The sequence below is a fragment of the Neopsephotus bourkii genome, unplaced genomic scaffold, assembly GCF_033783945.1.
Source record: "Neopsephotus bourkii isolate Nb327-2 ecotype Australia unplaced genomic scaffold, CSIRO-AGI_Nbou_v1 NB_1767, whole genome shotgun sequence".
In the NCBI taxonomy this organism is placed as follows: Eukaryota; Metazoa; Chordata; class Aves; order Psittaciformes; family Psittacidae; genus Neopsephotus; species Neopsephotus bourkii.
In genome coordinates this window covers 11,524,743-11,551,608 of record NW_026902241.1, presented here as the reverse complement: position 1 = coordinate 11,551,608, position 26,866 = coordinate 11,524,743, and the positions used below count along the sequence as shown (strand labels likewise).

Below are 26,866 nucleotides of genomic sequence, written 5' to 3'. Positions count from 1 at the left end.
TAGGAGCAATTCGGATCTGAACACAAGGACAGAAGTGTCATATATGAGTTTATTAGCACCACATTTCTCAAGTCTTCCTTTATCCTTGACCTGGCCTTCTGAAAGTGACCCATTATACAATGATTTACTATCAGTCTTGGCAAGGACTATCAGAAAGATAGGAAGAAGCACTTACATAAGCAAATTCTTTAGTTAGTCCACTCAACCCTTTTAAACTTCCTCATTGCTGTAAAAGATATAATTTTCTTTTTAAAAATGTTTTTTCAACTTTCCTATTGAAAGACTGCCTCTTTTTTTAACCCTTTCCACCTCCCCACAGAGCAGTTAAATAGCTATTTGGGTGCTGCCTTACCTTGAGCAGAGCTCGAGCTATCGCAATTCGTTGTTTCTGTCCACCTGGGGGGAAGAGCTCAGTAAATTGAAATAGGAAACCAGAAGTGAAGTGATTCTAACTGAATGCATGGGCTGAGCAGAATTAGGCACATGGACTTTAGGGCAAGAAGGGAGATAAAGAGGTTTGTTTTTTTTAACACTGCTGGCAGGCTATGACTTTGAGAAACAACTGGTAACAAAAAAGTGATGGAATTCTTAATTCACTCTATAGAATCAAGATTTTAAAAATAAGCAATATAAAGATGTACCTGAAAGCAAAACACCTTTTTCTCCAACTAGTGTGTCAAACCCATTTGGAAAATCTCTGATAAAACTAGCAGCATTAGCTATTTCAGCAACTTTGTGAATCTCCTCTGCAGTCACCATAGAAGGATCCTCTGCACCATAGGCAATATTTTCAGCAATGGAACAGGAGAACAGAATTGGTTCCTGAGAAATTAAAACCCATAACAAATATGGTAGATCTGTAGTTACATGCATGTATTGTCTATATCTCAAATAACATAAATCCCACTTGAAAGCCCCAATACTAGTTTATTTTCTATCCAAACAGATATGTAAACTAGAATTAATTGAATTCAATCCTGCAAAGGAGTATAAATATCAGTATGAAGCTCCTACAGGTAGCTCAGTGGAATACAAACATTCAAAAAGACAAATGCTAATGTGACCACAGGAAAAGCATTTTTGCACAAAAGTTTTTGGTGGCATTATTGCCTAAAGTAGATGTTTTGAAATGCAATATATACCCAGTTACCCAGGTGCTTTTAACCAGGACATCAACCTAGCAGTTAATTACACTATGAAGCATCTGGGGAGATGACAGAGCTAACATAAATATTTTAGCTTGTCAAGTGGTTTATGTTTAAGAGGTCACTGAACATTTCTCTGTATTTCCAGTTTTGGGGTTGCTACAGAGGGAACACTACAAGAATAATGACAACAGTGCTCTATTTTTATGCTTTCCTACTGGAACTGTGTTTGCCTGGCAACAACAGAGAGCACAGGAGGTCAGTTTCCAAATGGTTGTGTAAAATACGATTGGTAATTTCCATTAATAGGAAATGTTAATTAAATATTAAGCTTTGTGTTACTTTCTTCAACAAATCATAGTAAACATCAAGATTGTATACCTATACAATTTGCAACAATGTACTTCCCAGTCTTCACATACACACTTTTCTTCTAAGCCAACACTTTGAGATGCTGTGATTGTGTAAAAATGCACTACAGAAAAATGGGACTATGTCTCAATACTTAATTTTAGAACAAAGCACACACAACAGCACTTATGGTGAGAGGGAAGGGTTTCACTGAGGAGTAAGCTTATGGAGTTTCAAAAAGAAGCAAAGTGAGGCACAGCTAGTTGATCACACAAAATTATTTAATTGACTTAGAATTACTTTTCTTCCTCACCTGACTCACTGTTCCAATCTTTGTTCTGAACCACAGTGGATTTAACTGACGGATATCAAAGCCATCAACGGTGATAGTACCTTAAATTAAGAACAGTAAAGTCAAGTGTGTTTGACAAGTACTGAAAAGAGGCAGAAAGAACAGTTGAGAACAATGACCCCTGGCGATCACATACTGATGGATCAGAAATGCAAAGCCACACAGGCAGTGTACACCCCAGAAGGAAGCACAGTGCATCAGTGGAACAATCACATTAGGACCTCAAGCACAGGAACCCCGACTGCTTATAAGGTGTACATGAAATGCAAAGCATCAATTGTCATGAATGAGAGCAACACAAAAACCATACCTGAGATAGGATCATACAGCCTCAGCAGAAGGGATACAATAGTTGATTTCCCTGTACCACTTGAACCAACCAGAGCCATAACAGAGCCAGCTGGAATGGAAAGGCTAAAATCTTTGAAAATTGATGTTTCTGGACGTGTTGGATATGCAAACTCAACGTCCTTGAATTCCAAAGCACCTCTGAATGTGTCTTTGCCCAATGTGACTCCCTCTATACGACAAATAATAAAATAGAGAAACATGAACAGAAATGAAAATCAGCTCAGCCCTCCTGGAATACACTTTACAGATGCCCAAAATAAATATTTTATCTCTGTGTTAAATGTAGGGATAGCTGCAAGCCACAATTCAGGACCACAGTGGTTGTATTTCAGCCATGACTGAATTTGTGTGGTAGACCACTCATTCTGGAATGCAATTCAGGTTGCTCACCAGCAGGAAACCTACAGCAAGAGGGAGAATTTGCATCTTGCTAATATCTAACAACTAACAATGTTCACTTCTGGTAGAATTAGCTGAATTCTAAAACATAAACAATTTAAATGTTTCCAATGAGAAGCGATGAAACAAAATGGCATTATTGCGGGCCAAAGTCCTGTTGCCATAGAACACATGAAAAAAGATAAACATTGCAAATCACTTCCTATCCTTTCACCAAGCCACAAAAGTCGCCTGAAACACCCTTCTCTTAGAACAAGAACAGTTCCCTCTCCAATACCTGCTATGTAGCTTTTAAGAAGAGGCTGTCACTGGCATAAAGCTGCTGCTAGATTTGTTGCATTAATGCCTGTTTTTATGATTTTATTTTTTTTTTTATGAGAGTGTATTTGATAAATTCAGGACAACAGTGTATTCAAAGACCAATCAGAGGCATAACTCCTCCTAGGCAACAGTTCACTGAAACTAGAATTTCAGTTTGTAAAATAACATAACAAACCACCATGAAGGAATGATTGCCAAAACTAAATACAACCAGCTTCTTTCTGGAGCGCAGTGGTTGATAGAAACAATTACCTCAGAAGACTACCACTACTAGAACAAGCTTATAATAAATAAGACAAAGAAACAATTTCTTCAAGCCCTCTTAAATGCCAGCAACACATAGCCATACAAAGCAAACTAATCAGACAGCAGTGCTGCATTCCCAAAGGACAGAGTCTCACTGATGAAGTTCCTACCAGTTTTGTGAAAACTGCCAGCACCAGGGCACCACCTGAATAGTGTTTGCTCATGCTAAAGACATACAAGTCAAAACCCTGAACTCTTTCCACATGCAACACACAAGTAGCCCCCAACGAGCCACAGCATATGATGGCACCAGCCTACGTCTGGTTAAACAGTAACTGTGGGTAGGACACACAAACACCCGTCAGTAGCAATCAAGATTTCACTAGTCCTGCTGTTCCTAGAACAAATAATTTACTTTGCTTTTCTTTTTCCCAGATTCCCTCCTCTTCTCCAGGTGTTCAGTTTGATGGTAATAGTAAAAAACAAGAACCCACCATTAAATGGAAGCTGGGGCTTCCTTTCAATAAGTTCCCACAGACGTCCACCAGCGCCTAGTCCTTTCATCAGCTCAGAATAAAAGGAACTTAGACCTAAAAAAAGGCAGAACAATATTATGTATCCATATGAAATGGAAGATAGGAGACATAAAATTAGCATTATACATTTCACCACCAGCCATTGAAGCATCAGATGTGTAGGGGATCTTTTACTCCAACACATTATCAAACATGCTAATTTAAATCCCATTTAAGTCTCACTTGAGAGCTACCAATAACCCTTACTCACCATTTTTACTTGTACTTGTAAACCAAACATATCTCAAGAAAAAAGAAAACATTAATACACTTAAGCTTGTGTATACTCAAAAGCAAAGTAACTCTTTCTCATCCATCTATCAGCAAGAACAACTTCCAGCTTTAGCGAAACAGCCTTGCATACAACCAGCTGTATTTTCAAAAGCATTCAGTAGAATGGAGCACTCAACACTGTTCTTTGTCAGACAGGGTTATACTAGTACAGAGGAGCCTGGCTGAATAAGCCCCAGGGAGAGAGGGCACAAAACCAAAGCTGGACCTGATGTTTGAGAAGCTATGTGGAGAATGAACAACGTAAAGAAATGAGTCTCCCAAGACAGCATGCTTCAAATACTATGGGATATGGCAAAAACTAAAGACAAGGCCTGCGTGTACTACTGGGTCCCAGCTCCTAGCAGTTGTGTGAATCATCTTGGAGCTGGCTTGGCTGAAGGGCTTTCTGGCTGAAATAAACCCAGAAACCAACCTAGAACCAAAAATGCAGTAAGACATAAATGTGTCTTATTTCTTCATTTTTTGTGTGTCTTTCAAAATAGAGTAACCAATTTCAGATTCTCTGAATTCCAACAGAATAAACATACAGAATAAACTACCTCCACCTTAAAATGCCTATAGTGCTAACAGTGATTTCAGGAGAGTAGAAAACCCAAGGTATATTAAAATAGGTTTACTGGTTTATTCTTGCAGAGCAACAAGCCCAGCACAAGGTCGTGAGTCTGTAAGTGTAGGCAGGACATTTCCTCATGCTGCTGCTGAGGACCATCTGAAAGCTTGTGACACGAAGCACCTAGCCATGGTGAGGAGCTAGCTGCCTGGAATAAAGAGCCGAAGCATCTACATCCTAGAGCAGGGCACAGGGGAGGAGGCCTCACAGAGCACCTCAAGACTCGGACACTGAGATTTGCAAATTCACAACCACTCATGAAAAAGCAGTATATGCAATACAGACAGCAAATACTAATTAGAAAATGCTTTTTAATATTTATAACCCATGTTCAGCAAACTGTTAGATAAAAAAGGGGCAAAGTCACAAATTATGCAATGAGCTTCACAGTTCACTGCATGTACTGATGATGACATACACTAAGCAGACTTAGCACTTGCAAGATTTATATGCCTTATAGAGGCACCAAGGAAGTCAAGCCTCTTGTGGCAAGACACATTCACTTCAGCTCTGTGCAAAACTATATTCTTCAATAATCTGAAGTAGAATTTAAAAACATGGTTTTATAGCAAATAAAAGTTAATTCAGTTACCTTTTATCAGTGCTTCTAACCTAATCTTTCATTTACTTAACATTATTTTGTCCCATGTTTTCAAAGTGCCAGGTATCTGTTGACCAAACTTGTGTGATTTAAGCGGAGAAGAAAGGGGTTTAGTAGTTGGAATGGGTGCCACTGGAACTTTGATATTCAAGGAAGTGGGTTTTGTGAATTTTGCCCTCAGGTGCATCTTTGTGCTTCTCGTGGTAACAGGCTTAGACTTAGAAGAGTACAGTGGCATTGCATTGCCCTGCTGGTCTATCAGAAGTAACAGTCTCATTTTTAAAGAAGAACGCTTCCAATCAGGTAAGGTTCAAAGTACCTTATCTTCATTTTTGCCTGTATGCAGTAGTGAAGACTGCTCTGTCAAAAAGATTAACAGTGTGTTTCTGGGCCAGTAGATTACACAGTCTGCGCTTCCAGGAGAAGGCAGTAAGGAAGACCTGAAAATACCATAATGTAGGGTTCTGCTGGCACCTTCTTTAACTCTTCCACCTCAAAACACTCTATACTGAATTACAGCTAAATTCTGCAAGCCTTTCTAAATACAGTATGTTTAACATTGACACATGTATTTTGTAAAAAATATCAACTATCTTCATTTAGACCCAAAGAAAATGAAAGTAATATGCGTCCATCACATACACACATTGAAATAAATAACCCCTGTATTGACTTGGGAAAATGGAAGGCTTAAATGAAGTTATAAATTTTAATTACCTCTTCATAAAAAAAAAAAAAGTATGATTTTTTTGGAAGATCATTTGGAAGAGACTTTTAAAGGAAGACAGATCTTTTAAGGGTTTCTTCCCTCCCACCCCCATACTGACTGTAACACTTTGAACTGAAGAAAATCTGTTTTCTCATTCCATACCTCCAATGCTTATTCCAACCCAGAAAGCATACATTAAGAAAGATGAGAGTTCACCAACTGTCATGTAGGCACTGCCCATTAATAATCCTCCTTTGTATAAGACTGAGAGGACGATTAAGTTTCCAGAAAGGCCGCTCTAAGGAAAAACAGGGAAAGGCAGATTTTGTCACATACATCTTAAATTTCATCCTCTAAAATATTATTTCAGAATTTTCCTTCCAATAAAAGAATTCCTACACTAGAGGTATCTAAGATTTTTAGAGGACTGGGTTAAATCTGAACAAAACCAGTTCTAATGCAAACCAAGGCAATAACCAGTTGACACTGAACAACTGTTTCAATAATACTTTTTTTGGTTGGTTGAGTTTTTCCCCCAAGCTGGAAAGGAAACCAAACATTATTCTCAACCATCATTAAAGGAGAAGAATTGATAGTCTGCAGTTACGTTGCAGTTTTAGGATACCATTAAGCAAACTCCCTGCAAGCTGTTTGCAAAAGTGCATTTCCTCCCCCACCTGTGCACCCCACAGATTCCTTTAGACTGGTTTAAGTCCAGCCTTCCCACAGTTTTATGTAAGTTCAGTTTATACGGACTTCATTAATTTGCAGGATTATAAGTATCCTCATCAACTTTAAACTGACACTTGGCATAACATGGTTGGTTTACTTCCACCAAAATATACTTACTGCTCCAAAGAAGCCTGCCCGAGCGAGTGCCTCTTTCTTAGCCAGCTGTAGCACGTAATCAACTTTCTTTGTGTATTTCTCCATTTCAGCCACTTCATGCCCAAAAGCTCGAACAGTTCTTATGTTTCCGATACGCTCTTCAGCTAACTACATTAAAGCAAAGAACAAAACAAACATACACAGACACACAATTTGGAATGCTCATATTACAGAACATTTGAAAGTTAAACCAGTATCATACACTAATCTCCAATTACATTCCTTTGGATACCACTGGAACTTTGTCATGCCTGCTCTTCCCACCCCCCCAATTTTATTTTATTTTTAATTATATTAAGATAAAAGTAAACTGCCTGACCAGGCAGTTTAAAAAGAACTTCAAGATAGCCTTAAATGCTAGCTGGAATACGAAAATATAAAAGTAGGGTTAAAAAAAGCCTACCATAATTTGATGTGAACAAAGCACATAAGAAAATCACTATTCACAAAACTTGCAATAACAAGATGGGGACAGGAAAAATAAAGACTATTCTATACTAAATCACGCAAGAAAGCCTGCAGTTATTTCGTGAAACAATTCCACTCAGCTGATCAAAGCAACACTGGGAATTAATTCTAAAACTACCGCAGTTGTAACCTATTATGCTAACTTGTAATAGGCACTGTGATGGTATAACAAAGAACAAAACCTCCTTCTGTGAGTAAAAAAATATATATGTAATAAGAAATATGTATGTGATAAAAACATATACTTCTGATTCTTCCATCCCCCATTCAACCTGAAAATTTAACAGAACACTAAAATTGCTTGTTCGCGTGAAGTCCCACACCCAGTTTATGAAGATATGAGCTTCCCTTCAACACAGGACGAGGAAGATAAGCAGAAGAGGGCTAATCTTCCTTCGGCACAGTCAATTTGCAGAAGTCCTACAAAGGACACCCCAAGTTTAAAACAGATGACAAGTGTGGCTGTTTCAGCTAGATCTTTCCTAATTATATTTCTATGCTTTCTAATGATGTTTCCCCACCCTCAGCCGGTAAGGAAAAGGTCACCATCATTATTATTCTCTGATAGCGCTTTGCAGTATTATTTCAGCACAGTCAGAAAACCCAAAAGAGGCTCCTCTACAACAGCATCAACAGCTTCCTGTATTTTCCTCCCAGTTATCTGGGTATGTGTTAAGATGCCCACAGAAGTTTAAGTAATGTTAAGCTTCATAAACATTAAAGAGCTGACAATAAAGTCAAACATCAAAGATTCATTCCAGAGAAAGAGCTGCTAGCAGAGTCTTCTTTAAAGACAGATCCAGCTAGGATGCTTCTGATGGCTTCAAACTGATAACCATAGTCCAAGAAAAGTGTTTTTCAAACCCAGGTACCGAATAACACAGGACTTCACAGATTGATTTTTTTAATGCTCTCACAAAGCTAAAGCCTAACCTCCTTAACCTTTCCCATGTTTCCAAATTCTCAGTGCCTGGCACCTCCATATTATATTGTTACGGACAACTTCAGCATGGCTGTTGGTGAGATCTATGTGTGTTACTGACATTTACCTTTCATGCTATTCAGGTGCAAAACTACAGACAGGCTTAGCATGGCTTGGGGCAATGAACAGTACAATTATCTTCAGAAGATCTGTAACTTCAGAGATATTAACCTAAATACACTAGAGCAACTTTGAAGTTAATTAGAAAGCGTCTGTTAAAAGATTACCTGTGTTGCTTCTGCAAGAGAATCTTGGGTCAATTTAGTAAGTTTTCGCAAGTACCTTCCATAAATCACAGCCACGACAGCCAAGGGTGGCACAATGCTCAGAACAAATGCAGCCAGGCTAGGAGACACAAAAAACTAGAAGAAAAAGGTAAGTGTCAGGGGCTAGGGTTCAGATTAAAAACAACCACTGAGCACTGAAGTGCAACTTCGCTTCCCGGAGTTCTCTAAAACTACTAGGATTTTAATTTAGAGCTGCCATGCTTTCATTTATCATGTTTTATTTCTTCCAGGCAAAATAACCATTCCACCACAGTACTTGGGATGTGTCCCACGGTTAGAACAAAGGATTATAAGCAAAGCGGTCTGGATTTCATTTCTAGCTTTCTCACTGGTTCTTTGTGTGGTCTAAGCCAAGTCTCTTAACCTGCCAGTAAAGAAACCTACCAGGAAATCTCTTGGGGATGTTGAAAGACATAAGCTATTATATAGCTCCTAAACTGCTTTCACAACTTTTAAATAGATGGTGTAATACAGAAAGTTTGAGTAGAGAAATATCACACACTACTTCTGGGTAACCGAGAAACAGATGGAGATCACCAGTGCTCCCCAACACCCATGAACGCTCATAACCTGGAATAATAGATTTAATTTCCTGTTGTAAAACCTTATCACTCGTAACAGTCATCATCAAAGCTCCTAAATGGGTTATTTTCATAAGATTCATTGAAATAAGATTTAATGTGGTTTCATTTCATCTTGCTTTCTGTATTGAAAACAAAAATCTCCAGAAAAATTCAAAGATTACTTCCTTGACAGGCTTTATAATTATTTCATAATAAACTTTCTGGGCAAGCTTTTATAGTCCACCTTTTAACACAGTATCATGGCAGCATTTTTGAGCAGAATGCCTTATATTCTATTTAATGTATGGTAAGATAAAACTTTATACTCTATTTGCTTACATAACTACAGAGAAGCATAATTTTTATCTGTGACAAAAGTATTAAAGCTTTAAAGCTTCACAGTGGAAACTCTTAACAGTTTCTAAAAACATCAATATTGGAAGCTTATTTTTATGAGGAGACTTTTTGCTATCTGTTTTTAACTCCAGGTAGACAGCAGGAATTACTACACCCTCACTTAAGATAATTTCCACCGATGTATCTTTTCTCAGATAAGCATAGCAAAATTAATTCCACAGAAAACATGCAGGGAAATCAAATTTTTAAGCAAACTAACTGACCACCAAGGAGTATTAACAGATGCACTGCACTGAAGCCTTCATTAACATACTTCATAACCTAAATATATTCTTTGCTGATGGACTAAAGCAGAAAGACTAACAATTACAAAATCCTCACCAGTAATTTGATATTCAGTGCTGCCTTTGCTCACCGAGTCTTTAACCAGAATCGACCAACTTCAATGTCTTTTACATCAGGCCCTTCACATCCTATTTTACCTATGGCCACAGAAACCTTATCATTTATTTTAATGTCAGAGGATCATAGAATGGTTTGGGTTGGAAGAGACCTTAAAGATCATCTAGTTCCTGCCAAGAGCAGGGACACCTTCCACTAGACCAGTTGCTCAGTAAGAACAGTTAAGCTATTTGTCTGCTATACTTTCCTTGATAAATTTGGGCAGAAACAGTAGTTAATTTGAAACTTCATTAACCATATTTTGGCTTGTGAGTAAACATCAAGTGGCTACAGGCACATTATGTGTTGCAAAGCAGTACATAAAAGTTACAGTGGATAACCAGTGAAATATACTTGTATTAAAGATCACACAACACTTTCTGGACTGAATCACACTCATACATTGCCTAATATGACTGAAACAAACTTGAAACTCCAAGAAGTTACAAGCAGGGAAGAGACCACCATACCATCATTCCAACCCCCACAGATACTTGCGCTCCTGCCCTGAGCCCATCTGAAAGGTTTTCAGTCACTGAACGGCCCAAAAGGGCTGCATCTGAAGATAAGCGGTTTATCAGCTCTCCCGTTCTCGTCTTGTCAAAGAAAGCAATTTCTTGCTTCAGAATAGAGGAGAACATGGTTGCTCTCAAACGTTTCACAATTCTTTGTCCTGTTGGAAACAGAAGCCAGTTAAGCATGGCACACAAGGACCATGATACGCACAGATACCAACAACATAAAAATCACAAGATTATGCAGCACTGAACAAGTCACGTTACAGATTTTTAATATACCAGAAGAGAGTGAGCTTTGACATGTCCTGTAACAGTAAATAAGAATGAACAATTACCCCAGCATCCTTATCTTTGCACTATTAGTTTACCTTTGATCTGGTAAAAAGCTACTGATTCCAAGAGGATCTCTCAGCCAGTGCCAAGATCTTATTTCAGATTACTAGATATCCTGACTCTGTGAAAAAAAGATGATTAAGATGATTCTCAGTAGTGCTTTTTGTTTCTGCTTTTACCTGCAGTCTGCATGAGGTAGACACGAGTAGCATTAGCAGCAGCACCACATAAAAAGATTCCACTCAGCAAGGCACACAGGCTGGTCAGGCTGTCCGTGAAATCTTCGCTGGGATTTGTGTAAATGATGTCAATAACTTTCCCCAGAAAGAAAGGGGCTGACATGGTAATGACACTGGAAACTGTCAGAAAGCCAACGGCAGCTGCAAATCAACAAGGAAAAGGAAAGGAAAATTATTCTGAATTTTCAAGGTCATTAATAGTACATTTGAAATAATTCTTTGCTTGACATTTCTATTAAACTTGAGAGTGCCACTTTAAATAATCAGCCTTCTCTTAGGCCCAGTTCTGAATGGGGTATTTTAAGTCACTGTATAAATTAAATTAGGCAAGGCACATTTTAAGATTCTGAAAGCCTCTGTATACAGTCAAAGTCCTGCAATTACTTCTCCTGTCTAACCCTCCACACCACCATCCAACAAGGTTAACTTTTCAGAGATGTCATCCTTAGAGACCATTAACAGTTACCACCTTTTCCACATATCCCACACAGTCCTTCAGCTCCCGTTTACTCTGGGTTTTATTATGCATGCTTGTTACTGTATTAAAGCTTCCAACTGCCTATTTCTGATACAGCAATGGACTGAAATTCTGATCTGAGAACTAAAACATGCAATTTTATTGGGGGGGGAACAACAAAAAAGCACTACATTTACTCTTGACTGGCAAAATTTATATACATTTGTTTTATTTTACTCTTTACTGTTGTTGGTTTATAAGAAAAATAGCGAAGTTTGAATTATAAGCACATGCACTGTTGAGCAGAATTCCTGAATTCCAGTTGCAAGGTCACCCATGGAGCAACCTGTGTAGCTGTCTGAAGATGTATGACAGAGTATGAAAATTGCACTAGACCAAGACTTAGCCTTTTGAACTTTCATCTGCAAAGCAATTTCTTGAGCCAAGAACACAGCTTGATTCTGAAAAGGCAAGCCCAGGTTGGAAGGCTGAGAACTAGGAAAAATCCCATCTTAATTGAAAACTGAAAAAACTTGATATGAAAACCACTGAACCACAACAAACAATGCTATTTATACAGCATGATCTTCCAACAGCCAGTCCCACACCTGAAGCAACCGTTCACAGGATTGCTAGAAAATACGAGTAGGTAATGCCTTTAAAGGCAAAAATACACTGTACTGAAAATACTGAAGTTCCCAAGTGTTCCATTCTACTGAGCTTGTATCACTTCTATGAGGAAGACAGCATTGCCTTCCAGCAGCATGTTATTGTAAGCAGTATTTCTAACATCTGTCACAGAAGGTTTGATGCCTCTTATCACCTCCACAAACACATGGAAAGTTCTGTTTCCATTATTACTTGAAGTATAAACACAGCTGTGTATTTACGATTAAGAATTCAGGGTACCAAACATGCATACCTGCTACCACCTGAAACAAACACTTCTCTGCATCTCCACTGCAGTGCCCCACAGCAGTGCTGGGAGAGCTGCACACACTGCCCAAACAAGCTCTACCCTTCCTTTTGCATTCAATCTGCAGCCTGCGGGTCCTATTCGAGATTTGTTTGCAATCTTCCCATTGTGTTACACTAAGGCTAGCAAGCACATAAAAGATAAAGGACTAGGATCTTTTAACTTGAATCTACAGAAACTATAAGAGGCCATAGTAGTAAGGGAAAGACTTCCTGCTGCAAACATCCATGGTCCATGCCACGGCCACATCTCATAATCATTATTTACTAGATAAAACTTCAAAAGAGTGACCCTGTTAACAACCTGGCTGCACTAGTGTATTCAAGCTACGAAGCAGTAGGAAAAACCCAATAAAAGGCAGGCCATCTCCTGTGATATAAGGCAGCTGGACATGGTCAAAAGCATTGCTTGTAAGCACAGTGCTGCACAGCAGCTCAGTCTCCACTAGTCCAATTCATCCATAACAATTTCTATTATGGATGGAAATGGACACATGAGCTGTACCTATAAATATCCACCAAAGGAAGAGGGCTGTATGGCTAAAAATCCCGTACGGCTCTCTCCAGTGGTACAGCCTTCCTGACTTGGATTTATCTTCAGATATGCTTCAAACGAACATGGGTTTCATTGTAATTACTTCCAACAGCCTCAACTGAACTGAAATCAAACACTAGTATATAAACAGACTGAAGACTGAGCTACTTCAACATTAGACAGTGTCAATGATGTATCAGACCAGTGCAGTCCTGAAGATGAAATTTATATAATCCAGATGTCACTTACAGTTTTGCCCTTAAGCAATATACCTGTCTTTATCAATTTAATCCCAAATCACATCCAAAATAAGGCTCCCTAATTGAAACTCTCAACTTTGACTATACCAGCAGAACAACTAGAAAATAGCACAGATGCCACAGTGTTGCTCTTTTTTTTAATTGTTGACTAATTGAAGAAACAGGACCCTGCAAACACTCATCCTATCTCCTCACTCAAAGAAGCGTTGTAATTATGATAACTGGCTAAAGGGAGGAGTACAAGGTGTTCAGCAACCAGATACGAAGACACTTCTGGGACACTGAAGGTTGTTACTGACAGAACAAAAGGTCACAGTAAACTTTACAGTATTAGTTTCACATAGCTTACTTTGTTAACTAGAGAATGATGTTAAACAAGAGTGTATTTTGGAAGCTTTATTTTTTAGAATCAAGCTGTTTTGTAGGCTGTAAGATGAAAATAAAGAAAATGTGAGGCAGATCAGTGGAACTGATAAAAGCAGGGCTACATCAAAATGGCAACAGAAGCAAAGACAAGGCAAGCTGTCTCCAGCTGCAGCTGAGCAGTGATCAGAAATCCAGATCATCGCACAAAGTGATGTCTTTATCACCATGAAGATCAGCATGCTCTCTGTTAAGGCTAATGTGAGCTTGCTTCTCGACAGCAGATATGCAACTTCACTCCACAGTAGATGTATTTTGGGGACAAGGAACTGGTCACCAGCTGGTAAACCAGGATGTTTACAAGCAGTAACTAGGCAGAGTTATCAGAAGCCTTTCAGCACAACATGGACTAAGTGACTCCAACGAGTCATAAATCAGTTTTCTACATGCAAGAATACTGCCAAGGGAGTGAAAGTTTCTAATTCTGCTGGTTCTTACCAGAGTATCCTCCTTACCCAGTACAGTATGTGGAAGCATACAAAACCAAAAAAAGACTTGCAAGCCTGTAGGAGAAAGGGCTTTTTAAACACAAATGCATAAATATTTAACCTCAGTTATTATTTCCTGGAAGGAAGATGCACTGATACAGTTTACATTTATTGGTTAGGTAAATTCCATTTCCATTTGGTGAATCCTGGCCCACAAGGAATTTGTTTTGGATTAATACAGGGATGTTGAAGGACTGGTATCAACCTTGGGAAGTCAGTTCTGCAAATAGTTATTTCAAGACAGAATATTCTTCCAGAATACTTTGTAAGCACTTAAGGATGTTCTGTACGGTTCTAGGTTAGGTATGAGTGGTGTGGTTTTCTTTCTGTGTTAAAGTAAATCCTTACATGATATTTGGACTGCACCTATTATTATGCAAGAAGAACCTTCGGGAATCATCCTCCTTACATTATTAAGAAGAACTGTAATACGGGGCTCAGAGAAAAATAGAGTTCGTGTCCAATAGCATGGCTGTATACCACACTCCTGGTGCATTTTGGAAAGCTGCTAGCTTGCTTTTTGAGTGGAGTTGTCTTAACTTGCAGGTATTGTCAATACACTGAATCTTGCAAGTTACTATTTCGAGTGACGACCATAGTTTTTAGAAAATGTTTATAGCAATATTCTATAGACAGATTGATGTGGTTATTGAATTTGTAGTGGTTTTAATTTGTTTCATTGGGGGTTTTTCTAAGCACAAAAAGAGCAGTTCAGGTTTTCACACGGTAAAGACTGTTTTCTTTGGTACAACAACAATACAGTTACACAACTTACTGAAAACATCTTTAAGACCGCTCATGGCATACTATGGGTCATCTGACTGACCAGGATTATACAACACTTTCGAGAAATTAACAGTTGCAGAAAACTGCTTCAGGACAACCAAGACAGACAATACCTTTGAGATAATATCTCAAGAACAAGACCAGTGTCCAGGGGTTGGAGGGCACAGCGAGATACCATCATAGGAATGAGCCCCAGAAAAGCAGCTGGTGGCACCCCTTATGCTCAGAACCCTTGTATGATGCAATTTATGGAAGAAGTCTATCACCTTGAAGAAAGGCTGCTCTATGAGTCACCAGGTGTCCATGATTGACAGATGTCACTCTTGGTAGCTCCTCAGTAAGGATTCTATGATCAAACAGGACAGACCTGCCAGGATTTCTTCTGCTATGGAGCAATCAAAGTATCAAGGAGCCTTCCCAGAGCAGGCTATAGAAGGATTCTCAAAACAGGTTTCAGAGAAGATATTTAACAACAGACGTGTCCTTCCAGGCAGAGCAGCACACAGTGACTAGAAGAAGTCCCCAAAAAGCAAGAGAAAGTAAGACTGCTGCTTTGCACAGGAGAGCTGGAGGACAAGGCAGCATGGCACACAGCCTTATGGAGGCCCTGCACAGAGCTGTGCAAAACCTCCGCTTGAAAGCAAAGATGGAGGCTTGACTCTGACTGCAAGCAAGTATCATCACCTTCTCTTCAGAAAGAATGTTTTCAGCAGCTTCCCTGGACTACTGTTTCAGGAAAATGCACCAGTCTGTAGTTCAGACACAGCAGAAGCACAGAGGTCACTCAGGAAAAGTAGGAAAACACTACTAATTCCTGTATTTTATCACACCATGTTAAAACAGCATAAATCATTAATTACACACAGAGTTCAGTTGAAGACATTTAAAAACTGTAATTTGTTTCAAAGACAACGTACTTCAAAATTTCTACTGCATTTTCTCATGGCACTGATTTCCTCAGCCATAAAAAGCCATAAAACTAAGTTTCCAATCACCAGACTCTGGAAAGTACTAAAATAACCCTCATTTTGCAGGGTGAGTACAGCTTCTTTTTTTATGTTTTTTACCATGCCTTTACAATTAAAGCCTTTAACTTGTTTGTGCTTATCTTGCGCAGAAGACAGTCTCTATGTCAGACAAATCTAGCTACAATTCCGTCTATCTTCACAATGTACACAAATAGTGTAGCAAAAACAGTCTGCAGAGGAATTAAGTTGTAAGCACCTAGCTGATCACAGTGGTCAGCAGCTGCTGCTTCTGCCAACGTCTTTCACCCAAGTAGCTCCATTAACAGTTCACCATCAAATTGAAGTAAGGAACTGCCACCAACTAGCCACAGAAAAGCAATGTTTTTGTGATAGAGCTATGGGGCTGCTTGGACCTTTTGTGAGTTTCATACCACATACTGACAAAATCAATAGGAAAACTACGGGGAGAGCCAACAAAAAAGCCCAGTGTAGCCTATTAGACTTCCAGAAAAGGCATGCTGCACATGAGAAAACGGTCAGTAAAGAACCCCTTTATACACCACACAGATTACAAAACCACAAGAATTGCCTTCAGAAAATTCAAGTCCAGTGTGGTTGTTGAGTTGCTTTCAGATAAGCAGAACCACTTTACAGTAACTAAATACAGTAATAAAACCCAGTGAACCACATGTACTTGAGAGGTCAACCCAAATTTTGGCCAAGGATTTCCCAGCTCCTGGGTCACTGCACAGAAACAGCAAGATTTACAACAATGGGGTTCAAGCCAGGTTTCAAAGAACAGAGTACACCAGTGATGCTATGCCCCATTTCTGCTCCCATTAACTTCCTTCCCATTGCTCACACTATAGAACTGATCATATATTCACTGTCATGGTTGGAATGGTACAAATGTCTGTATGAAAACTAATTCTTCAGAGATGTAATCATCTGCCTTTAAGTAATTTTTAAAAGGAGGGGATAAAACATACCCTTAACAGTGCACCAACTGCCTGCTGATGGTCAGACTTAAGCTACAAAGCTTGGAAGAACAAGTTTCAAAATGAAACCGTGTTACTACAAACTAAACACATATTATCCGTTCAATTTAATTTCCTAAAATAACTGAAGTTTTCAAAGATACTCCTACTCAAGTGTTTCACCTAAGAAATGTCAGCCTGTACGAGTATAAATAACTGAAAGCATGACTTTCTAGTAGCAATACTTACAGTTGATGTGTTCTACATCAGTAGATGTAAAAAAAAAAAATCAAGCTGCTCACTACCCCAATCATCCCTAATTATCAAAACAGTTTCTCAACTACATTCCAAAGAATACACCTCAAAAGCAGCTAGTCTGAGGTACAATTTATTGCCTTTAACAGTTATTTTTATAGGCATTTATTGCTTATCATAAACTAAAAGATACACCTACAGCACTCCAGTATTTCTCATTCAGGGATGAGAAAATTCATGATGCGGTGTAACTTTAAAATACAGCAAAAGCAGATTATGAATAAGGCAGTGCTCTTCTAATTTCATGGCAAATTTCAACCTATAGGAAAACAACTACTACTAATTGTGCCCCAAATGCTAATATAAAACTTCTGAAATAACATTTCTTGCACATCTGTAGAGGAGACCTGTGTACAAAACAGCCTTACCCAGTGCACAGGGAGTGTTGCACAGGGAAAGGGCATACTTTGCTACTGGATTAAAAATTTCAGAATTCTTTGTGCTTACTTTACAATTCAATAGAACTATTGTTTCCTTTGAGTGTGGTTTGGATAAAGAGCAAAAGACAGATTCTCACAAGGGAAAAAAAGGAGGACGCAAGAGGAAATAAAAGGGATCATTTTGAAAAGGCACTTTTTGTGGCCTCACACACAGCAGGATTTAATAACTTCAACAATAGCCCTGTCCTCTTCCCTGGGAATTGAATTTAATTGAAGACACAGGTTTACCTGACCTGACTGTACAGGATCAGCCAGAGAACTCCTAAAATTACTTCTCTCCTTTGTTAAGCAGAATTCACAAACTCCTAATTTCCCCACACAAAACTGTGGGTACTGAGAGAGCCAATTCCCATCATAGTATTTAGCCATCTTTTTACCACTTTAAATTGGAAAAACAAAATTTAACACACATGTCCCATTAAAAATGTATTTGCAGCTCTACATGGCTCTAGGAGTAACTGGGTATGAAACACGGAACACATTACACTGATCCTTGGGGTTTGCGGGTTTTTTTGGACAGTATGGTATCTGGTGCATTTCTTTTCATTCCCAAGAGCCTACAGAGGGTCAGAACCTCCTTATGCAAGAAGAGCACAGCAAGAGGTGCTGCATGCCAGCACACTGGAACTCGCAGCCAGAGCACACCACTTCATCCCGAGCCAGCAGATGGTGAAGAGACCCTGCCTAAAACAAGATACGACTGTCTCTTGGTGCCAGTCACAACCGGAGCAGGTCACCTTCACCTCTGTATCTGCACCTCCCCAGCTGACACTGTTTCCCCACCAGACCAAGTGGATGAACTTCATCTTGCTCAACCTCCTTATAAAACACCCTCTGCTCCCCAGGCCATCACTGCAACTCACCTTATGTGACCGTGGATTTTAATGCACAATTTCAATGAGCAGGATACCATGACCTACAGCACATGGGATCACAGAAAATGTTTCTGTCACTTCACAGTGGTAACGCTATACACCTATGTTACCAAATACTGGGTATATAAAATGCGGAAGACCTGGAAAAGCTCAACTTTCTTGCAGAACAAAACAGCACCTGTAAGGCTCTTAAGAGATCCCACAGCATTTGCTTACTGGTTATGTGGACTTGAAGAGGAAATTAAATGTTTTACCCTTGGTTCATTGTTTCAAACAGTGAAACCATTAACCCTCCTCTTTCTCTGAATGAAGGGAAAACAGAAATACTTAGTTTTGAAAAGCTAGTTTCTCAATATAAAGATGCAATAGGAACAAAATGGAACATATTTTAACATATTTTAGATACAATGGCCAGATGTGATTTCCATACAACCACCCAGAAGGTATTTCACACACATTTGTTATTCCTGGTATTCTGTAATGACCCACAGTATTTTTCTTCCTAGATTTTCCAATCTGCCTCTTAACTAAACAACACAAATTTTCCCTTAAGTAGGTTGCTAATAGTGAAGAAGAATTTTACATAAATCCACTCACTCCTCTCCTAGAACCAAGACCAGCAGAATGCTGAAAAGCAGTTATTACATTTGTGCATTTTTTATGCCCTCATAATTTGATATCATCAAACTGTTGTGTTATTTTTTTTTAAACTTTATTTCAGGCCATTTTGTTATCTCAAAAGACAAAACTTCATGTAGCTGATTTTCAGTAACTGTGATGGTCCATTTACTTAGATAAAACTATCAGCAGGCTGCACAGATTAAGGATATTTAGCCTTAATTTAAAACAAATATACAGTACCGTGCCTGTGATAAGCAAATCGACAGCAAGTGCCAGCAAAGGGAACTAAATTAAGTTCTTGGTTAGATAGGAGCCTTTGGCATCTAAAAGCCACGCTTAAAATAATTGATTTATTTCAATTTCAGTGGGGAAAAACAAAGAACACCATAGTAAAATCAGCAAGTAACCTATTGGTCAGATACTCACTTCTTCACCAACATATGAACAGACTGAACATCACAGTTACTAGCAAAGTGCTTCTGACTTTTTAGTCCATAATCCAATGAAGAAAAATAAACCTGAGTGAGACTGAAGCCTTACCTGAGGACTAAACTCTTCCCCTGTCCATCTAGCCGCATCCACTGTCCTATCAGTTTTCCCCTGCTTTTACTCTGCACACCCAAGACAGTGGCATTAACTGCATAAAACAGGTGGCTTGGCATAGAAATAATTCTTCTTATAAAAAATAATTAGGATCCAAAATATTTCCGCTACATCATGCCAACATGTCACAAAGCTCTGTAACCATCCACTGTGAAGAAAACCTTGTCAAGGTGTTTAGTATTTCTCAAACCACCTCTTTATGTAAGTCTACCTACCTCACCTCATTTCTTTCCAACACCATTTACCCACTGAATGTGAACTACCCAGGGTTCTTCAAAGGCCTCACACTGTTGTGACAGCACACGTGCTGCTCACCAATAAAGGTGGTTTTAAGAAAAAACAAAACCATGTAATAATGGCTTCTTACTAACAACTATTATCCTGTTATCCCCATGAGAACCAATATCCAGAAAAGTTCGTTTCTACTCTTTGTAGATAATACCACTCTTAAGGGCACAATTTATACAACCATGGTGTTGCCCTTGCCATACAGACTCTATAATTAAATAAATAGTTTTAAAAGCATCCTACAAAAGCTTTAGGTTAAGAAATTCCTGAGAGACAGGACTCCTTTTTTTTTTTTTTAGTAAGCTCAGGATTCCCATTTTTACTTAATTCTGTATAGTCTCAGGCCCAAGTTTATTGCAGGCTGCCTGTGAAGCCAGCACTGAACACGCACAGAGGCATTAACCAACAGTACTGGCAAAAGGGAGGAGTTCTGTAACTTCCCAAACTTTTGCCTTCCTTTCAAACCCACCAGTAATTAACATACGGTAAGAGGGCCAGGGAATGCATGTTTTTAGCTTGCTACACGTATCGAGCGCTCGCTCAAAGATTCCACGCTGGGCTCAGATGCTGTCCTTGTGCCGGTCCAGGAGGGAAACACGACCTTCTTCACTGCGACCACGGCCGCTCCGGGCAGTGCCCTGTGCAGGCGGGCGGCGGGGCAGGAACCCCCGCCCTGCAGTGCATGGGCCCGCCGCCCGCGTCGGCTCCTGGAACACCCTGCCGGGGCCAGGGCAGCCCTGCGATTACCCCCCGCCCCTTCCGCGCTCGGACAAAGCCCCAGGCCGGCTCTCGGCGCGGCAGCCCCGGACCGAGGCCGGTACCTGTCAGTCTCCAGCGCTCGGGGTGCGCCAGGGCCAGCAGCCTCCGAGCCTCAAAGCGCGTCGAGGTGCCCGCGGCCCCCCGTGGCGGCGGCGCCGGAGGCTCCGCTCCCGCGGTGGCGCTAAGGAAGCGCGGGCCGCTGCCGGCCGCCCCGGGAGGGAGAAGGAGGCGACGGCATGACGCCGCGACCGGTACCAGCAGCAGCGGCGGCGGCAACGGGGAGGCCGTCCCGCACCTGTTGGCCGGGCGCGGCGGGGCGCGGAGGCCGGCGGCACCACCGGCGGCACCACCGGCGGCCCGGGCCCAGGGGGGCGGCGCCGCCCGCCGCAGGAGCGGCAGCAGCCAGGGCAGGCGCGGCGCGTAGCCCGCCATGCGGCAGGCGCGGCAGAGCCGAGGCGGCGGCGCTGTTGCTGCTACTGCAGCCGGTCCCCGCCGCGCGGGTCTGCGGCAAGAGGAGGCGCCTCCGAGTCGTCGCCGCCGCCGCCCATGGGCCAGCGGCCCAGGCCCTTGCCGGCCTGCAGCGAGCTGATAAGGCCGCGGTTGTCGGCCTCCTCCCGACCACCTGGCCGCGCCTCAGCAGCCGGCCAGCGCCCTCTGCCACCGCGTGGCTTCCGGAGAGGTCGGCGACAGGGCCTGGGCCTGCCCTGCCCTACCCAGTAGCAGCAGAGCTCCACTTGATTCGGAGCCCGGAGCTGAGGCACCCGACCCCGGGAGAAGGAAGCAGGGACCATGCCCCTTTCCCCTGCTCCTCCTTGCCTGGCCCACGCAGGTCACACCAGGGGAGGCTAGCTCAGGCTGCCCCTCAAGCCATCATGGCCTCTGTCCCTAGGTTTGGTCTTGGTCTGGACAAGAGAAAGCCCCCAGCCAGAGAGCTGCCTGTAGAGACACCATTCACCTACCCCATAGGCTAGCGGCTACCAGGTCCATACGAACATGGCTTACATGCCCACACTCAGACCAGAGCCTGTCAGTTCTATATGAACAGCCTTTCACTGTTCCTGCCCTCTTCATGTATTACTGCTCAGTGTACAAGCCATCTTCCAAAGAACCTGCTGCCCTAACCATGATTTAAGGAAACTGGGTCACTGGAATACATCTGTCCTGAGGCCGTGCAGTGCTGGAAGCCACAGCAGGGACCTGATCCCACTGGGAGTCCTATTCACTCCCCTGTGGAGTCTGCTGTAGTTAGTGATACCCACAACTCTAAGAAACCCTGAGACAAGCTTCTCACAAGCATCAGCTTGTGAGATGTGTTTTGCAAGAGTACTCCTTGAACAACCACACTTCAAAGTCTGTGAATGAATAAAATCATATTAAAACGAGAAAACACGAATACAAACGACATAGCCAAATTCCCAGCGTTTAGGGAACTGGAGGGGTTAGCACACCCAGCGAGCCTGCTGAGGGATGGAGCCTCGCCCTGGGAAAACCACCACCTTGCCGGAGCAGTTTCCCTTGATACCTGAGCATAAATCAGCATAAACCTTCCTCACAGCCCTCGGGGGATGGTTGAAACGTTTTGGGACCCACGCTGCGAGGGCAGCAGCTCCACCCGAGACGTTCGGGTTTCCTCCCCTCTTACACCCAGCCTCCCCACCAGCGGGCGCTGAGGCCGCCGCTCACCGCGGGGCCCCTGGGAGCAGTGCCCGTGCGGGCGCTCCACGGGCGCCGGGAATGAGGCTTCGCCGGCTTTGCATTAACGCTTCCTTCACCCCACGTTCTCGTTAGTGCCGGGCAGCAGCCTCTTCCCTTCAGCCGCCCGCGCCAGGCAGAGCGTGAGGCGGTTTTTCGCACGGCCTCCCCGCGCAGAACACCGCGGGGACCTTCCTGGCGCTTCCGGCTTCCCCGAGCTGCCCTCGGCGCAGAGGCGCGACCAATCGATCCCTGGGGCGAGCGGCGAGGCGGGGGGACAGGGCGGCCAGGCCCGGCCTTAGTAGAAGAGACCTCGGCCTCCGCCCTGCGAGGGGTGGAAATCTTGACCCAAACAAATTCCCGTTCTTTCTTTCTCTCAGTTTTAGGGCGGTTTTGGTGGTTCTGGTTAATTCGCTCCTCGCTGTGGGGAGGCCCGCTCAGCACCCTTAGGCGGCCTCGGGCCGACTAAACCTGCGCTTTCTGAACAAAGAGGCTTTTTGTGGCAGAACTCGGAGATATCTCTATAAAGTGGGGAAAGACCCAATACAATGATATTTCTTTAATAAGAGGGACGGTTAGTTGAGGCTGTTGTGGCCTGTGGGAAACCGCCCGCCATTGCAGGTTGTGTGCCATGGTGCCCCCCGGGGGCCAGTGCTGTTCCGTCTGCCCGCAGGTACACACGGCATCCACCACACCAGCCCCAGCCATCCCCAGGGGATGGGGATCAGCTGCGGCCTGGAGCACTGGCTTGAGTGCAATGCTGAGGGATGAGGCTCTTGCCAAGCCTGTGACAGTGCTGGAAGGTAAAGAGAGAAAACCCAGTGAATGTAGGGGAGGACACAGGTGGAAGAGAGGCAACACAGTTCCCACTGACAAGGACACAGTGCAACCCAGCCAGAGGAGTACACACAACCCGATCAGTGAGGAGTGCAAGCTATGGCTGTGACATCCCTGCACGTAGGTGTCACCGAGATGGGAGAGGTGATCTCTTGATAAGATTTGGCAGGTAAGAAGCACCACATTCTCACAATAAAACTATCTGAACAGTTTTACAGACACAAACAGGGAAGTTCAGATGCAGCAGAGCTTTATGTTCCAGTTTGGTTTAGGCTTTGCTTCTGGGGAAAAGTAGTGTAAAACACCACAACCACCCCCCGACTCACAGATGGTTATACAGTCATCCTAAGTGGTCGGGGAATATTTGCACTAATGGAGTGGAGTTGCCAGGAGGGGAGAGAGCGCCTAAAATTTTGGCTATTCTTTTCCAGTTTGTTTACCATGTTGCTTTGCTATTGCCCTAAGCAAGAATAGCAAAAGCAGCAGCAGTGGGTCAGGCACATAAAGTCTGCAGCTAAACTGCTCACCAATACGAAAAAAAAAGAGCAAAACTGTGCAAATGTGTTTGAACTCCAGCAATGGATTGAAGTTGTGATGTGTTACGCTAAAGTACTACAAAGTTGCATTTGTGCTTCCAACCCCAGACCTCAGGATGCCTAGGCTAATGGTCTGGGCTTGGCTGATTCCTGGTGTTGACTACATGCAGCTTTGGAAGGATCTGTGCTAGTTCTAAAGGGCAAGTTGTCATTACGTGAGTTCTGCTATGCTTTTCTGGATGCCAGACAAATGGCCTTTCTCCAGATGCAGCTGGCACTTGTTTATCTGGAGTTGTCTTACAGCATGACCCCAGTTTACCACTGTAGCAAGCATGTGGCAGTCTCTGCCCTTATTTGCACTGTCCTTTCCCTCTCCATGAACTACATATGAAGCATCATTAGCTATTGCGAAGCCAGGTCCAGGGCTGGCCTAAGGCAACATCAGAGTGGACAGGTACTATCACTACTGTCCAGAGACCAAGAAACTCCTTCTAGCAAGAGTGGTTATCTAACAGCTTGATCTTCCTAGTGTCCACCTACCTCTGCTCTATCGGTTGCTTTTAGGAACTTCCCTGACACTCATGTGCAGCCTTTGGCTGCTTCAGCGGGAGCATTGCTGTGTCACTGTATAGAGCTATGGCATTCACTGCTGTCTAGGTAGCCTGCTTACGTAAGTGTAAAAGAAAGTAGAGTCTGATCTGGCACCTTCCAAATTGGGGGGGGGGGAGGATATCCCCCCAAAATCCCAAAGAGTATCACAAGATCAAAGGCTTCTCTCAGATGGAAACAGGTAGTTTCCTATGCTACAGCCTACCTCACAACCTTAAGCACAGGAAAAAAAAACCTTAAATAAACCAAAACCACCACCCCTAAGCAAAGGAACAAAACCCAGGCTTGATTAAGGAAATATTTACAGGCAATATACAAGCAAGGAAGGCAGCTTGATTATTTCAGAAAGCCACCCAACCAGCCCCACTACCCTGCCAAAGCTGCTGGAGTTGGTGGTGTCATATGATGTGTAGCAGTGTGAACAGAAACTCACTGCTGGGTGAGAGGAAGAAGTGAGAGCAAAGAAATAGAAGTGTACACCATCATGATCCTAGTCGTGTGCCATTACACTCATAGGTCCTGCTCCACCTCCCACCCCATTCTCCAGAGCTGGGGTAGCAATACAGGTAGACTTCCCACCTTTGACAGCAGAGCAACTCAAGTGGAGTTTCTTCCTTCTGTTTTCAGGCAAAGCATCAGAGGATGTGCTGGTATGCTTGTACAGCACCAAATACCTTGTAGTCCTGGTTCTTAGCTGATCCCCTGGCTGTGTATATTAAAATGTTTTTGTTATCAGGCTTGTCACAAACAGAGGACCATGACTTCACTGAAGAACACAAACCTATGCAAAGAGAAGACCTTTTTATATCCTAAGTGGAACTGCAAAAGTCTGGACTAGGTAGGAAAGCAGGGCTACTGATAAAGCAGGCTTCTGAAGAGGTCTTCCTCGTCTAACCCTGTTTAATGAAGCTCATCTTTTTTCCTGTTTGCAAACATGGTTCAGTTGTAGAGTAACACCTATGATACCAAGTTACAGAAACACCTTCCACAGCTGCCTTGTTCAGTAATTTCACCGACCCAAGAGAATATTTCTGCAGGATAACAGATGCAGTAGATAATACCTTGTCTTAAACTGGGCACCTGGAATATATCACCTTCTCTGTACAGCCACTGCTTGGTGCTGTTGGAGAGCAGTGTCCAGCAGACAGAAAGCCTGTTTAAAACTGTTAAAAAAAGATTACCAGTCCAAATTTTACCGGTATTTTGTATTTGAAATACACTGAGTGTGGTGAGCATTGTTCTTTCAGTCAGCTTGGGCTCCTAGCCAGTACTTTTATAAGCCCCATAGCTAGCATGCAGCATGATGGGATAGTCTTTGGCGAGGGACGTCTGGGCAGTTTATTTAACTGTCACATCGGTGTCTTGTAATGGTACAGTTTTAGAGCCTGGCTCACTGCAAGCAACTAGACACCACTCAGAAGGAAGGCCATTTCAGGACTTTGTTGAAGAACCCACTAAGCCTGGAGGACTAACAAAGTCAACAACAGTTGAAACAAGGTTAGCGAAGTAGCCTGAAGCCCTTTTTATTTTTCTTGGCGAACCCAAAGGATCTCTAATGGAAATACCACATCTGTAAAATGTTTTTAGATTTAAAAGACACTTGCAAGGGACAGCTTTTCACAAAGGAGCCAGAATCCAAAGGAATAGGATGAATTTCACCATTTGGGACATTAAGATGTTTAGATTGAACAGTGTGGCAGCAGCTGCTCAGGAAATGCCAGTGTTAAAAGTGGGAAGGGCAACTTTAACATAGACCTGTGAATGGGTGTAGCAGTCTGTTGGAATATACTTTTCCTTTCATCAGCATTCAGTGACTAAGCATGGACTTGTACCTCTGTTTTATCTATATTTACTATGGCCCAGACTACCTGACACCTTTTGAAAGTGTATTTTGTATTCACTTATCAATTCACAAGGTTAGGGAATAGAACAAAATTATCAGATAATGGATGTCAAAACCAAGCCCTCATAAAATCAAGGTGTAGAATATCCTGCTGCAGCAAACTGTGGTAGCAACAGGTATATAGCTGATTAATAAATGGGATGAGCCAAAATTAACAGGAACTAAATCCATCGGTGGCTATTGCAGAGAAACCAACACATCTCCAAATGAACAAACACAATTGTGAGAAGACAGAAGTATATAAACCATGTAAGGATCACTGCCTATATGCCTTCTTTCCCAGAGTACCTCCTGTTAGCCACTGGCTGATACCATGCAGGTCTCAGTGCACTGTGCATCAGGCAGGAGGCATAAGAAGCAAACAGAGGTTTGCAGGGGAAGGAACAACCAGTTACGTGACTCAGAACTGTAATGCACAGACTTGCAAGCAGCAACAGTCCCTTCTATGACACTTACTAAGTGCTTAAGTATGCCACTTTAAATGCTCTT

General features: G+C 42.2%; 1 protein-coding gene across 2 annotated transcripts in view; it reads right to left on the bottom strand.

Annotated features, from left to right (window-relative positions):
* Positions 1-26,866, bottom strand: part of LOC133225788 (TAF5-like RNA polymerase II p300/CBP-associated factor-associated factor 65 kDa subunit 5L) — a 46,047-nt gene that overhangs the window by 2,379 nt on the left and 16,802 nt on the right. The window contains exons 5-14 of one of the 2 annotated variants that reach the window (XM_061378571.1): positions 10,971-11,171; positions 10,411-10,613; positions 8,520-8,654; positions 6,804-6,950; positions 6,117-6,252; positions 3,660-3,755; positions 2,159-2,368; positions 1,810-1,889; positions 642-822; positions 353-396 (exon numbers count right to left, since the gene is read on the bottom strand). In XM_061378571.1, coding sequence (XP_061234555.1) covers positions 353-396; positions 642-822; positions 1,810-1,889; positions 2,159-2,368; positions 3,660-3,755; positions 6,117-6,252; positions 6,804-6,950; positions 8,520-8,654; positions 10,411-10,613; positions 10,971-11,171 — 1,433 coding nt within the window. Of the gene's footprint in view, positions 1-352; positions 397-641; positions 823-1,809; positions 1,890-2,158; positions 2,369-3,659; positions 3,756-6,116; positions 6,253-6,803; positions 6,951-8,519; positions 8,655-10,410; positions 10,614-10,970; positions 11,172-24,427; positions 25,256-26,866 lie in introns of those variants that run through there. The other variant, XM_061378572.1, reaches the window with a different exon arrangement.